Genomic DNA, 14,455 nt, shown 5'->3' with positions numbered 1-14,455 from the left:
GGTACATCTGGCTGGTTTTGGGCTGTTCTTACGATGATCACTCATAATGCAAACACAACATTTTTGATAAAATATTATATATTTTTAAAATGTCTTCCGTCATTGTTTACCCGCTGCTTGTGTAGAGTACATAAACTAAGGGACACAGGTTTTACATGTTATTTACATTAGGGACTTGCTCATGGATTATGGTAAAAGGTACAGTATATTGAAAAAAAAGTACGGTAGTGGTCACGCTCCAGGAAATCGAGAAAACAGGGAGAAAGAGAGCGCACTTGTTTGAAATGGAAAAGCGTCGTGGTAGCTACTATATTGATAATAAAAAGAACGTCAAGACGAAGCAGCTGCTTTACAAGTCGGATGCACTTTTGAGCGCTACATCCCGAGGGGTTCGTTCTGCTTGTGACTGCCGGTTAAATGGCGTCCCTTGACAAGGCAGGAACAAGATGTATGTCAGGAGAAGTATACTTGGAATACGGAGGAGGAATGGAGGGAAACAGAGAGGCAGAGGGTGAGCTTGAGTCGGTTAAAAATGGCGGGGAAAATTGAGATTGTTTGTTAAAGAAGAATGGTAAAAATTGTAAACAGAGTGAGTTGAAGACAGGAGGAGAAATGGAAGTGATTGAGGGCGAAGTATCGGAGGTGGTAGGGGTGGTGAAGTTCTCGGAGCCCGGGGCTTGTACTGAGGGTCAGGATAAAGATGAGTCTGTGACAGTAGGAGTGAAGTTTTTTGGAAAAAGTGGACACCTTTGATCCATTTGAGGTTTCAGGGTGCGTGAAAACAGAGTTGGGTGTTGTGGAATCGCCGAGGGTAACCAGAAGTGGTTTGTGATAATTGTATGTGTTTCTGCTGGTCAGAGGGAGCACCTTGTTAAACCATTTTGGAAGGCTATAATTGTAAATAAAATGTGATCTTAACGGACTTGCCTAGTTAAATAAAGGTTAAATAAATAAACAAATGGGGGCAATATATGTGAATTGTTTTGCTCTCAAGAAAAGGGTGCCATTGAAAGGAGTGATTACTGGGGTTGTTTGGTGCAAAGCAGACAGACAGGGTGGCGTGAGTGGAGAAACAGAAGATTCATTGTCTGTTCTTTTGAGTTTTGATGTTGAGTCTTTGCCCGACAGTGATGTTAGGATATATAAGTTATCCTGTATGAGCTTTTGTGCCGACTACATTACGTTGTTACAGGTGTCAAGCTTATGGGCATGTGGCAGCAGTGTGTAGGAGTGAGGTTCCTAGATGTGAGAAGTGTGCAGAAGAGCATGAGACAAAGAAGTGTGTAGCATTGGGGAAAGTAGTGATATGTGTTAATTGTAGGGTTGCTCATGGGGCTGGGGATCAGAAATGTCCCGTGCGAGAGAGGTAGGTTGAGGTTTCCAAAATTAGAGTAGTGCAGAAGTTGTCATATGGTGAGGCAGTGAAGAAAGTAGAGGAAGAAGGGTCAAGGGGGAGGGAATCCTGAGAGGAGTAGTAGATCTATACCAGTACAGAGGGATAGGCCAACAAGTGATATATGTTTAAGTAAGATAGGATTTTTGGCATTGGCATTGATAATGGTTATCAACTGTACTGCAGGGATGGAACGTAAGTCGCAGAAAATAGAGGTTGTTGTGGCAGCTGCAGAGAGGTATTTCAGTGTGCGAGACTTGACATCAGAAGAGTTACAGGGTGTGTTAAGTGGTGGTGGCTCATCCTTCCAGGCTGTTGGCCTAAAGTAGGAATAAATATTTAAATAGTGGAGTACGGTATTTATTATTTGAGTCTAGTGTTAGATGGTAGGGTATTTTTTTATTTTTTTTTTAGATTCTTTAAAAAAAATCAAAGTATAAGGGAGTTGTACTCCAGTCTAGTAGGTGGCGGTAATGCAACATTTATTGGATGCCAACCGCCTTTATACCTCTTCGAAGAAGAATAAAAAGTACGGTAGCCTAACACAGCCAGTAGACTCAAGTCAAAAACTGATGTAGCCATTTAGCTAGCTGGAGAAGTAAAATAGATCAATTATACTAGTTTGTTTGGTAGGTAGATTTCACTGTAATTCATCATTTGATATAACTGAAACGAAAAGAGACTTACACCAGTAAACGCTTAAACGGCTAAATGTGTTGGGAACGGGATTGACTTGGGCACTGTCCTGTCCCCACGTGAGTAACACACGCTTTTATAATATTTGTAATTGTCACTGCTAAGGCTTGAAAGTCAAGTCCCTGATTTTCCAATGATTAGGTATAGTAACTTACTACTTTACCCGTTATGATAATAATATGCCAAGTATATTATTTCGTAATATAATTATACTGTATAGGCATGCTTGTTAGATATCATTAGGAATATAAAAGGACGTCATCAGTGTCAGTCAGATGTGTTGTTGCTGACGTTGTTACTGGATGCATTCATTAATTGTTTCAGCATGTACCTTAATTTCACATTATTCATTTTGTGGAGATATCTTTGCTATAAATTCATATCTTCTACAGATGTTTCACTTAAGGAATATGCAGGCAGCTTTCTGTGGACCAGATCTTGGCACTGGTTAGTTTACCTTCTAAATATGTGGACTTCCATTGTCACTTGAACTAGGCCGGGTCCTCCATGTCCATGTTTCGGCTCCGAGCTGTGACTGGGAGCCGCTACCTGCGCAGGTTTTTGCATGGGGGAGCAGCGAACCGGGACCATGTTCTGGAGCAGCTTGGCGTCTGCTCTGGTGAAGACCAAGTGTTGGAGGTGGTCGGCAAGAACAAGGCCAAGCTGACTGTGAACCATGTTGGCTGTGCCATAGGCATGCTCTGGCATTTCCAGAAGGAGAAGCCACAGATGCTGAGAACGGTTGAGCTCGTCAAAAGCCACCCAGAGTTCCTGACTCTCCGGGTGCTGGCTGAGAACAAAATTGAGCTCATGGATGATGTCATGTTGGTGGACATGCTCTACAATGTTCTCAGGTACAGATGGTGGATAAGCATATATACTTAGTCTTCAAATGTTTGTTTACATTTTCACATCAATGTTGTATTTTCTCATTTGAAGGCTCAATGTGGAACCATATGATTCTCTGGCTCAGCAATTGGTCTCAGAGGCCTGGCTCAGATTATACAGGTAAATCAAAAACATGTTATTTTGTTATTGAGTACTATGTACCTAAAGCAGAACCATTATCTTTTAACATGGTGGTGTGAGCTGGTGTACAGATGTGGGTTGATTCACTGTTTTTCAGATTTCCAATGCCATCACTGTCAAAGTTTGCCGTCTGCCTAAGTGATCAGCATCTGCAGCATAGTCCTCCAATGGGTCAAATCACTGACATTTTGGATCAGAAACTCTCCTCAATTGATGATGCCAGGTACAAAAAAACAAACAATAATCAGTACTGGTAAGTTCTTGATACTACTTAATTTTTCAAATTTCTGGACATGTCTCTGCAGGGTCCTGACAACCCTCATGGTCAGCGTGTCGTCTTTGGTGTCCCCTCATCTGCGGGATAAACTCATCAATAAGGCAGATCATCTCCTTGACACCATGGATCCCTCACACTACAACAACCCCAGGAGGATGGTGCAGTTCCTGCGCAACATCAAGTATAGTTATCGTCCCCTGCTGGAGAAGTGCAACCACATTCTCCTGCGCAATGTTCCCCACCTAAATGCAGAGAACATAAGCATCATCATGGGGCTCTACCAGTCAATGCAGTTCAACAACTGTGACTTCCGTCTGGCTGCAAAACAGAGGCTAATGGAACTCGTGGACTCGAGCGCAGACCCTTTCTCCTTCACCAAGCTGTTTGTTGCTCTTGGGCCTATGGCAGGGGAGGACACCAAAGAGAGGTAGATTGAACATTTTAGTATGCCACGACCATAATCTGTTTCAATAACTATATAGTTTTACAACTATTAATGAACTTTTAATCCTGATGCAAGTTCAATTCACAGACCATTTTTCAACTCATTTACATTGCCTTCAGAAAGTATTCAAACCCCTTGACTTTTTGCACATTTTGTTCTGTTACAAAGTGGAATTAAAATGGATAAAAACAGTTTTTTGTCAACGATCTACACAAAATACGCTGTCGAAGTGGAACAAATTCAATTTATTTTTATTAATGGCAAATAAAACACTCATATTTTGATTTAGATATGTATTCAACCCCCTGAGTCAATACATGTTAGAATCACCTTTGGCAGCGACTACATTTGTGAGTCTTTCTGGGTTCATCTCTAAGAGCTTTGCAAACCTGGATTGTACAATATTTGCCTGTTTTCTTTTAAAAGTTATTCAAGCTCTGTCAAGTTGGTTGCTGATCATTGCTTGACAGACATTTAAGTCTTACCATAGATTTCCAAGCTGATTGAAGTCAAAACTGTAACTAGGCCACTCGGGAATATTCAATGTCGTCTTGGTAAGTAACTCCAGTGTATATTTGGCCTTGTATTTTAGGTTATTGTCCTGCTGAAAGGTGGATTTGTCTCCCAGTGTCTGTTGGAAAGCAGAGTGAACCAGGTTTTCCTCTAGGAATTTGCCTCCGCTTAGCTCTATTTCTTTTTTTTATATCCTACAAAAAAAACTCCCTAGTCCTTGTCGATGACAAGCATACACATAACATGATGCAGACACCACCATTTTTGAAAATAAGAAGAGTGGTACTCAGTGTTGTTAGATTTGCCCCAAACATAATACTTTGTATTCAGGACAAAACATTTCTTTGCCGCATGTTTTGCCGTATTACTTTAGCTGTCATTTGGGTTAGTATTGTCGAGTAACTACAATGTTGTTGATTCATCCTCCGTTTTCTATCACAGCCATTTAACTCTGTAAATGGTTTAAAATCGCCATTGGCCTCACGGTGAAATTCCTGAGCGGTTTCCTTCCTCTCCGTCAACTGAGTTAAAAGGACACCTGTGTCTTTGTATTGACTGGGTGTATTGATACACCATCCAAAGTGTAATAACTTCACCATGCTCAAAGGGATAGTCAATGACCTTCTTTGCATGACATTGGAAAACCTCCCGGGTCTTTGTTGTATCTGTGCCTGAAATTCACTGCTCGAATGAGGGATTATACCGATTAATTGTAAATGTGTGGTACAGAGGTGGGGTAGTCATTAAAAAATCATGTTAAACACCATGTATGGCACACAGTTAGTCCATGCAACTTATTATCTGACTTGTTAAGCTCATTTTTATTCCTGAAGTTATTTAGTCTTGAAATAATAAAGGGGTTGAATCTAGACATTTCAGGTTTTCATTTTTATTAATTTGTAAACATAATTCCCCTTTGAGTTTATGGGGCATTGTGCGTAGATCAGTGACACATCTACATTTTATCCATTTAAAATACAGGCCGAAACAGAACAAAATGTGGAAAAAGTTGAGGGGTGTGAATACTTTCTGAAGGCACTAACCACTTCTCTTTCAGGCTGGAGAGTACAGCACTGCTAATGGCAGAGGATTTGAATGCCCAGCAGGCCCTAGCTGTGGCAGAGACACTAGAGGAGATTCAGTGTAGAAACCTGAATCTGATCCAAAAGTAAGTTCATTCTCTGCTGCAGCCATGTCTGAAAGTTGCATGTAGACAGTAGAACTAAGGCAAGTTCCTTTTCAGTCAGTTAACTTCAGTACAACATACTATGTTGTATATACATACTACTAACTGTCCTATAGTGGTAGAGCGTGCTCACCCCCTGGATGTTGTGTGCTGAAGTCTGTACATGTTATCATACGTTTTCTGATCACAGACAATTTGTTCTTCTTCAATTTGCTGGTGCAATGAGTAAGATGGCTAATAAAACGACCAAGACGACAATGGCTAAGCCGGGGTAGATCGTGCCGCCAGTCAGGCGGTTATAGCATCTCTTTGAAAGATACTCATGATCCATGTGTAGTTTGTCTCGGCTTGGAGCCCGCTCAGGCGGCCCTCACTCGAACCAGTCCGTGTGCGCATTTTCACGTACTGTGTACAAGCTCCCTGGAAAGACGTGTAGCATTCTTGAGGAAGCTTGGATTTACAGATGGCTACTTTCCTTTCACGGATGCCAGGAAGCGGAGCTGGGTTGGATGGTTGGTACAAATGTCTGCCTGGGCGGTGGTTGCCCGTGCCCAACCCGTCTCCTGTATGCTCTGTCGCCGGCAAAAGGAGGCTATTCGAAGAGGGAGGGTGGCCAGGTTCGGTGGTTGCCCCCCTGCCGCCTGGGTCTGTCTCAGTCAAGCACTGCTTGCCTCTCTTCCCAGACTTGTTGATGAAGTGTCCTGTCCCAATGGTGAAATTGATGGGGTAGCTCACTTGTTTAGAATACGTAGCGTTACGTCACTTGGTTATTCTAAACGGACCATGATGCGGTCAAAGATTCTAGCTAGCCAAGCATAGGCTAAAAAGCCTCCTGGCTAACGTTGGCTAGCATGCTTAACTTCCCTTGACTGGAAGTTATTAGCTTTCCCCCAGTGTTATGGCAACCCCATTGCTATTTTCAATTCCCGGAGTTCACAGGGGTTAAGTCTTGTCTTCCGTATGCGAATTCGATGAAAAGTGTTCCTTCTCCATGTTCAGAGACACGGTTATCAAGAGTGGTGGAAATGGAATAACCAACCTCTCCCTGTCCACAAGGTGGCGTTCCGCCCCTTCAGATGGCATATCCCGGTAGTCTCGTTGTCTTCTCCGACCAATGGCGCGCATATGCATTGTCACCCGTGATCATGCAAATGGTCTCCCCCACGCCTCTGCAGCATCATCTCGTCGACTGTTCCCAAGGCCTCGTGCCCGTTTTGAGGAACAAAATATCCTCCCCTTCCAGACGCAGGCAATCTGAGTGGTTCCTATGTCGAAGATCCGGGACTGCTGGTACAGCCGGTATTCCTGGTTACGAAAAGGGATGGATGGGACATTATGTCCCATTTTAGACCTACGTGCCCTCAGCAAGCACCTTGCTGCCGGCTATTACAGCGATTGGCTGGTGGCGGAGTCTAGAGGGCAAGCAATGTTACACACATCCATGCTACTGTCCCGTATTCAGTCTCTAGGCTTCATAAGAAACCAGAAAAAGAGCTGTCTGACTCCATCTCAGCGCATTCTGTTTCTGGGTCTCAAGCTAGACTCACTCGTGTATCACGCTTTTCTATCCCCACAGAGGGTGTCTGAGTTCAAGCTCTGCGTAGCCACATTTTGGCTGGGTCACACAGTGCGTTTAACGCCCTTCCAGCGCTGAGTGCTAGCCACTCACCTGGACATGTCTCGCAGCCTAAGCCAGTCGCTTTGGGTGTCCCTGTTAGGCCTCCCGGCCATGGCCAAGTGGTGGGACCCTCTGCAATTGTCAGGGGGCTCCCATGGGCTGAGTTGTATCCTGCAAGGTGATTACGACAGACACATTCCTCCGAGGGTGGGGTGCTCTGTACGAAGGCAGATCGATTCGGGGGGTATGGACACTGGTGCAGAACACACTGCATGTCAATTACCCGGAGAATCTGGGGGGGCACTGGCGCTTCTTCCTGTTTTCATCTGGCTGGCTTGTGCTGGTCAAAACCGACTATGTCAGTGGTGGCGTGCATCAACAGATGGGGAGAGACTCTCTCTCCCTCCTAACCTTGGATTGCTCCCTATTGCTGGGGAGCAGTGCACACATGCTTTGGGCAACGCATGTCCCCGGTTGCTTCAACTCAGGTGCAGATCTTTTATCCAGATGGGACCCTGTCCCTCAGGAGTGGAGGCTCTCCCAGGTATGGGCCATTTTTGTCAGGGCCGACGTATTTTTATGCATCACGAGGAAACGCACAGTGTCTTCTATTTTTCTCGATAGGGGACCCGAGTGCCCTGTTGGGAACTGGCGCACCAGTGGCCTCGTACCCTCCTTTACGCAGTTCCACCACTGGTTCTGATTCAGCCCACATTGGAGTGGGTGCACCGGGAGGGCTTACCATTGATTCTTGTGGCTCCTCGTTTCCCCAGGCAGCCTTGGTTCCTGGCGATCATTCGCTCTGGATAAGAGCGTCTGCTAAATGTCTTAAATGTAAATGTAGACGAGGACCCGTGGGAACTTGTTGTTCCAGATGCACAGGCAGGTTTGGCAAGCGAGGCCCGAGATTTGGTTCCTATGGGCCTGGCCCCTAAGATGGACAATTATTGCTACCATTCAGTCTGCAGGGGCGGTGTGGTTCCTGAAAGGTGAACGTCGTTTCAGACCGTCTCTAAACCTATTGCGCCCACATGGGACTTGGCGCTGGTTTTGGAGGCAATGTGTGCGACCCCCTTTGAGCCTCTACAGTTGGTGGATCTGAAGATCCTCTCCTACAAAACCTCCCTGCTCATGGCTTTGGCCTCAGATGAACGTGTTGGTGACCTCCAAGTTATCTGTACACCCTTCCTGTACTCCGTTTGACCGGGGCGGCTCTTAAAGTGACGTTTCATCCAAATGCTTCCTTCGGCCCGAAGTTCATGGCTATGTCTTAGAGGTCCTTAGCTTTTGAGCTATTTCCTTTTTCGTCTCCTCCTTTTGCTTCTAAAGCGCAACAGAGGTTATTATCCATGTGTGCGGTGTGAGCTTTACGCACGTACATTGAACGGACCCGAGATATCTGTTTACGTGACCAACCATGTCTGTTTTGCTAATCCAGCTTGGGGCAGGGCGCTCTCTAAGCAGCGTATCACCCACTGGATTGTGGAGGCTGGCATATAGCAGCAACGGGAAAGGGTTATCTAGCGGTGTACGCACCCACTCCACCAGGGGTCTGGCAGCATCTTGTGCGTTGTTTAAAGGGTTGATTATAGGGGATATTTGTGCTGCGGCGAGTTGGCCATCACCACACACTTTTTGTTAGATTTTATCGCCTGGATGTCACTGCTCCTAGTATTGCACACCGTGTGCTTACAGCTGGGAGAGGGAAAAGTCACTAGGCAGCGTGACGTGTGAACAATATCTAGACTGCCGTATCTGGCGGGGTCAGGTCTGGGTGGTCTGCCATGGGCCGTTTCATTTATACTGAACAAGAATATAAATGTGACATGCAACAATTTCAACGATTTTGCTGAGTTAATTAAAATCAATTCATTAGGCCTTAATCTATTGATTTCACATGACTGGGAATACAGATATGCATCTGTTGGTCAGAGATATCTTTCAAAAAAGGTAGGGACGTGGATCAGAAAACTAGTTAGTATCTGGTGTGTCCACCATTTGTCTCATGCTACGCGACACATCTCCTTCGCATAGAGTTGATCAGACTGTTGATTGTGGGATGTTGACCCACTCCTCTTCAATGGCTGTGGAAGTTGTTGGATATTGGTGGGAACTGGAACACGCTATCGTACACGTCAATCTGGAACATCCCAAACATGCTCAATGGGTGACATTTCTGAGTATGCAGGTCATGGAAGAACTGGGACATTTTCAGCTTCCAGGAATTGTGTATAGCAACATGGGGTCGTGTATTATCATGGTGAAACGTGAGGTGATGGCGGCGGATGAAAGGCATGAAAATGGGCAACAGGATATCGTCACAGTATCTCTGTTCATTCAAATTGCCATCGATAAAATGCAATTGTGTTCATTGTCGCCTGTAGCTTATGCCTGCCCATACCATAACCCCACTGCCACCATGGGGCACTCGGTTCACAACAATGACAGCAAACCGCTCACCCACACGATGACATACACTTGGTCTGCGGTTGTGAGGCCGGTTGGACGTATTGCCAAATTCTCTAAAAAAACGATGTTAGAGGCGACTTATGGTAGAGAAATTAACATTAAATTCTCTGGCGACAGCTCTGGTGGACATTCCTGCAGTCAGCATGCCAATTGCACACTCAAAACTTGAGACATCTGCAGCATTGTGTTGTGTGACAACTGCACATTTTAGTGGCCTTTTATTGTCCCCAGCACAAAGTGCACCTGTGTAATGATCATGCTGTTTAATCAGCCTCTTGATATGCAAAGGAGAAATGCTCACTAACAGGGATGTAAACACATTTGTTCCAAAAATGAGACATTTCTGGGATCTTCTATTTCAGCTAATTAAACATGGGACCAACACTTTACATGTTGCGTTTTATATTTTTGTTCAGTGTAGTATCCGTAGGGGTCGGCTTGCGGCATGATATATGTCCCTATAGTATGTTGTACTGAAGTTGACTGACTGAAAGGGAACATATAACTTTAACTAATGTTCGTTCCCTGAAGGAGGGAAACGTAGTGCAAGACCTGTTTGGTCCCGCACCGCCTGTTGCTGGGCTCGGTGAGGAGTGGTATTAAATTGAAGGAATGAATCCGAGCCTCACGCTTATCACCTGTGGAAGGCGGGGCTTCCAGTGAGTTGCCGGTTACATTGGCCTTGTCAGGTGTGATTGTAGATCCTTCAACCGAAGTTGCGAGAGTGCGACTCCTCCATAGTATGTTGTACCTCGTTTCCCCTCCTTCAGGGAACAGTAGTTATAGTCATAATGTAACGTTGTCTCTTTACAGGATTGCATCAGTAGTCCACAAGAACCTGCATGTCTACAAGCCCATGGAGATAGCCAGGATCACACAAGCCCTGATCCTGCTGCATTACCAGAGTCCAGAGCTCTTCACTAAATTAAGGAACATCCTGGTTCAGTGAGTAATTATTCGAAATAATTCTTTCCCCACTAAGCTCCTTTGTTTGTAGACAGGTCACTCTTATTGCATACTATACAGTATGAGTAAGCTAATACATCTTCTTCTCACAGGTTCTTGCTGGACAGTGTCTACCCATATGAAGTGACCATGCTGACTCGTGTTCTCTCCATGCTGCCTTCACCTCGACTCGACGAAGGCGTCATTTCACGGGTGGAGGCAGTGCTGCCCCAGTGTAATCTGAATGACCTGAACACCTTTGCAATGGCCGTCGCTAAGTGGGTGCGAAATGACCCGTCCTACCGACACAGCACGCCCAGCAAGTATGTGCGTCTGCTACAGACACTGAACCGCTGCGGGCATGAGCGCCTGCGCAAGGCTGATCGCCTGGACTTGGTGTTGGAGGAGCTCAAGTACATGTCAGGGGAATGGTTTGAGGAGATGCTGCTGGAGGAGACCATGGTTACACTCCAGAGGTTGGAGGACCAGATATCCTGGACCAATGTGCCTGAGATGGCCCTTTTCCTGACCAGGACTAATCACCTCTGTACTCCATTAATGGACCGCATCGCTAGCGTGGCCATGGAGAATATCAACAAGGTACTTTGAGACATGACACATTATCTTTTATTTCACATTAGGGAATACTGTTATATTGCCTGTATATATGTAGAGACAGAATGTAAGTCCGTACTAATAACATTTTTTCCCCCTCTTTCCTGAAGATCCACTACTCTGCGACTTATGCCACCTTGCTGCCCTTTGCTGTACTGAATTATGATCCACCAAGGGTGGATGAGCTGTTTGAAATCTGCATTCAGCGCGTCATACCTCATATCAGTAAGTGATTGTGGATTATGCTACATTTTTGTGTTTGGAACTCATCAAAAGGACCAGCCAAATATATTGTTCTTCCTCCAGGTTCCTTTGACCCCCATCTGCTTGTACTTCTTGCATATGCCCTGGCTGTGGCTGACTGCTTCCCGGAGGACCTGGTTCGAGAAATCTTCAATGTGAATTTCCTTGCCAAGCTGGATTCCCAGTTAGAAAGTACGTTATCGAATTATATTAGAAATGCGTGAATGAATATAAACTTGTATCCTGTTTCCCTTACTATAAAAAAAAAGCCAATCAAGGTTGAATTGTATACAAATGCAAAACAATATACATTCAGTGGCCAGTTTATTAGGTATACCAACCTAGTAATGGGTCGAACCCCCCCTTTGCCATTACCATTACACCACTGCCACCAGCCTGTATCGTTGACACCAGGCAGGATGGAGCCATGGACTCGTGCTACTTACGCCAAATCCTGACTCTGCCATCAGTATGACGCAACAGGAACCAGGATTCGTCGGACCAGGCAATCCTTTTCCACTCCTCAGTTGTGCAGTGTTGGGGATCGCGTGCTCACTGCAGCCGCTTATTCTTGTTTTTATCTCAGAGGAGTGGAACCCAGTGTGCTGCAATAGCCCATTCATGACAAGGACTGACGAGTTGTGCGTTCCGAGATGCCGTTCTGCACACCGTTGTACTGCGCCGTTATTTGCCTGTTTGTTGCCTGCCTGTTAGCTTGCACGATTCTTGCCATTCTCCTTCGACCTCTCATCGAGCTGTTTTCGCCAACAGGACTGCTGCTGACTGGATGTTTTTTGTTTGTCGCGTCATTCTCGGCAAACCCCAGACACTGTCTGTTAACTCAATTACACCACAACAAGGATCTAGTTTAACAACGTTTACTCAGTCGTATTGGCACAATACATGGTTGCCATTGCACTCAGGCCAGGTTCATCAACAACGAGACTCCTGAGCAGGCACACTAATAACAGAGTGATGGCACCGTAATAGAAATTTAGGGATACTTAAAACATGAACTTAACACTGCCGTGCGTGTAAAGCCCAGGAGGTCGGCCGTTTCTGAGATACTGGAACCTGCGCGCCTGGCTCCGGCGATCAGACCACGCTCACAGTTTTGCCCATTCTAACATTCAATGCCTCGATGCCTGTCTGCCTGCTTTATATAGCAAGCGATGGCCACATGACTCACTGTTTGTAGGAGCGAACAATTTTTGCGAACGGGGTGGTGTACCTAATAAACTGGTGTGTAGTATTAAAAAGGTTGAATATTATGAGATAAGGCTGGTGGGATAAGCTAAAGTCTCTTTTGTGGTAGCCCTGCCTGACGCCCTCAACAAGCGCATCCGCCTGCGTCTCATGGAGCTAAATCGGGCTGTGTGTCTAGAGTGTCCAGAGTCCCAGGTTCCCTGGTTCCACGAGCGTTACTGCCTACAGTTACAGAAGAAAGGTGAGCCAATACTGATGTATTCATATTTGTGGATTGCCCCAGTTCCTACTTCACAAATGTTGAGGGTCTAATTTCACGCTTTCTTTTGTCAGGGAATGGTTCCATCAGTCCTGTCCAACAACAAATCCACAAAATGCTTGGGGAAGTTCTTGGAGGGATTAATTGTGCCAGAGTGGCATTGCTCACTACTTATTTCTACACAGTAGGTGGGTAATACACAGGATTGGATTGTAGCATGTTTGACAGCAGTTGGCTCCTCCTTTACAAAAAAAGATTGCAGCCAGGGTGCAGTATAACTACAGTATGCTGCAAATACTGCGTCCAAAATAAAAAATAAACATTTGTTGCAGTGTAACTGTAGTTATAGTGCAGTTCAACTACAGTACATTTAATTTTATTCTGCAGTCATTGCGTCCAAAATACCACAGTCGACTGCAGTTTCTGCACTTTTACTGCAGTTTCAAACTGGCAATCTTTTTGTTGTTGTAAGGGCTGAGTCCTGACCATGTGTTATGTTAGTAGATTGGTATTACACTAAGAAGTTAATCAAATGTCTGTCACCTGTTCTAGGTGTGATCTATATTTCATCTTATCCCCCTAGACTTTGAATGTGTTCTGGACAGACACCACCAGGCGGTGGCCTACAGTGAGCAAAGTCAGCTGCAGATATCTGAAGATGGGAAGGTCCGCTGGGGTTCTGACTCTGTAGGGAAGGATCGGAGCGAGGTCCCTCCAGGGGCACAACGGTAGGAAACCTTGTTGGTAGATTTCAGAACTTTTGGTTGAAAAAAAAAACATTTTGCTGATGTACTGTCATCATGGGTAAACACATTGAAAGGGATTTCATAGGTACTGACGTTTTTCCTTTTTCACATACTCAGTGTTGCTGTGGACTTCTTGGATTCCAAATCCTTCTGCAAAAACTCTCGTCACATGAAAGGGGAAGCCATGATGAGAAAGAGACATCTGGAGATTCTGGGATATCATGTTGTCCAGGTATGTGTGTGAAATATCATGTCTGTCCTTTTAAGTGGTATTACTGTGTATATAAAATTGTAAATCACTGATTAATGGTAATGCCATTTAAACAGATTCCTCATTTTGAATGGAACTCTATGGAGCTTTCCACACAGGATGCATGGAAGGAATACCTTAGGAAGAAGATATTTACTGGGCTTCCCGAAGCACCTAGATGTTGAATGGAGGACATGTGTTATAGTAGCAAATGCAATGAACTGTGAGAGAAAAGGTCTGCCTTTTAGAAATGAAATTTGCAGGCAGGTCATTGTCAATTGTTTTTAAGCATCAGATGTTTATCAAGTGCTCCTTATTGCCTACTCCAAAGCCTAAAGTGGACATGGAGCTACCTCACCTCCTGCCAAGAAACATTGTATTAGGCTTTTTATATGAACTGTAGCATTTGTCAAATAATAATTGTATGTAATAAATAAAACAAATGCTTTGTTTTTGTGGTTTTGATTCCTCCAATGAATCTGTTCCACATAAATATAATACATTGAGCAGGAAGACATGTATATAGACAAACTTTTAAAGTACAAACTTGACTTTCTTGCCCTTG

General features: G+C 44.7%; 1 protein-coding gene across 3 annotated transcripts; it reads left to right on the top strand.

Annotated features, from left to right (window-relative positions):
• The first annotated feature begins 19 nt into the window (after positions 1–19).
• On the top strand, positions 20–14,344 carry fastkd1 (FAST kinase domains 1). 3 transcript variants are annotated; one of them, XM_045704350.1, is made up of 15 exons: positions 20–511; positions 2,585–2,943; positions 3,029–3,097; positions 3,216–3,341; positions 3,424–3,822; positions 5,411–5,521; positions 10,440–10,571; positions 10,685–11,171; positions 11,297–11,411; positions 11,493–11,621; positions 12,745–12,876; positions 12,969–13,082; positions 13,478–13,622; positions 13,758–13,872; positions 13,968–14,342. In XM_045704350.1, exons 2-15 carry the CDS (start codon positions 2,597–2,599, stop codon positions 14,073–14,075), a joined length of 2,529 nt encoding a protein of 842 aa, XP_045560306.1. In that variant the 5' UTR covers positions 20–511; positions 2,585–2,596; the 3' UTR covers positions 14,076–14,342.
• The last annotated feature ends 111 nt before the right edge of the window (positions 14,345–14,455 follow it).

Source organism: Salmo salar, chromosome ssa21, assembly GCF_905237065.1.
Source record: "Salmo salar chromosome ssa21, Ssal_v3.1, whole genome shotgun sequence".
In the NCBI taxonomy this organism is placed as follows: Eukaryota; Metazoa; Chordata; class Actinopteri; order Salmoniformes; family Salmonidae; genus Salmo; species Salmo salar.
Note: the sequence above shows the minus strand (reverse complement) of the source record. Positions and strands in the feature narration are given on the sequence as shown.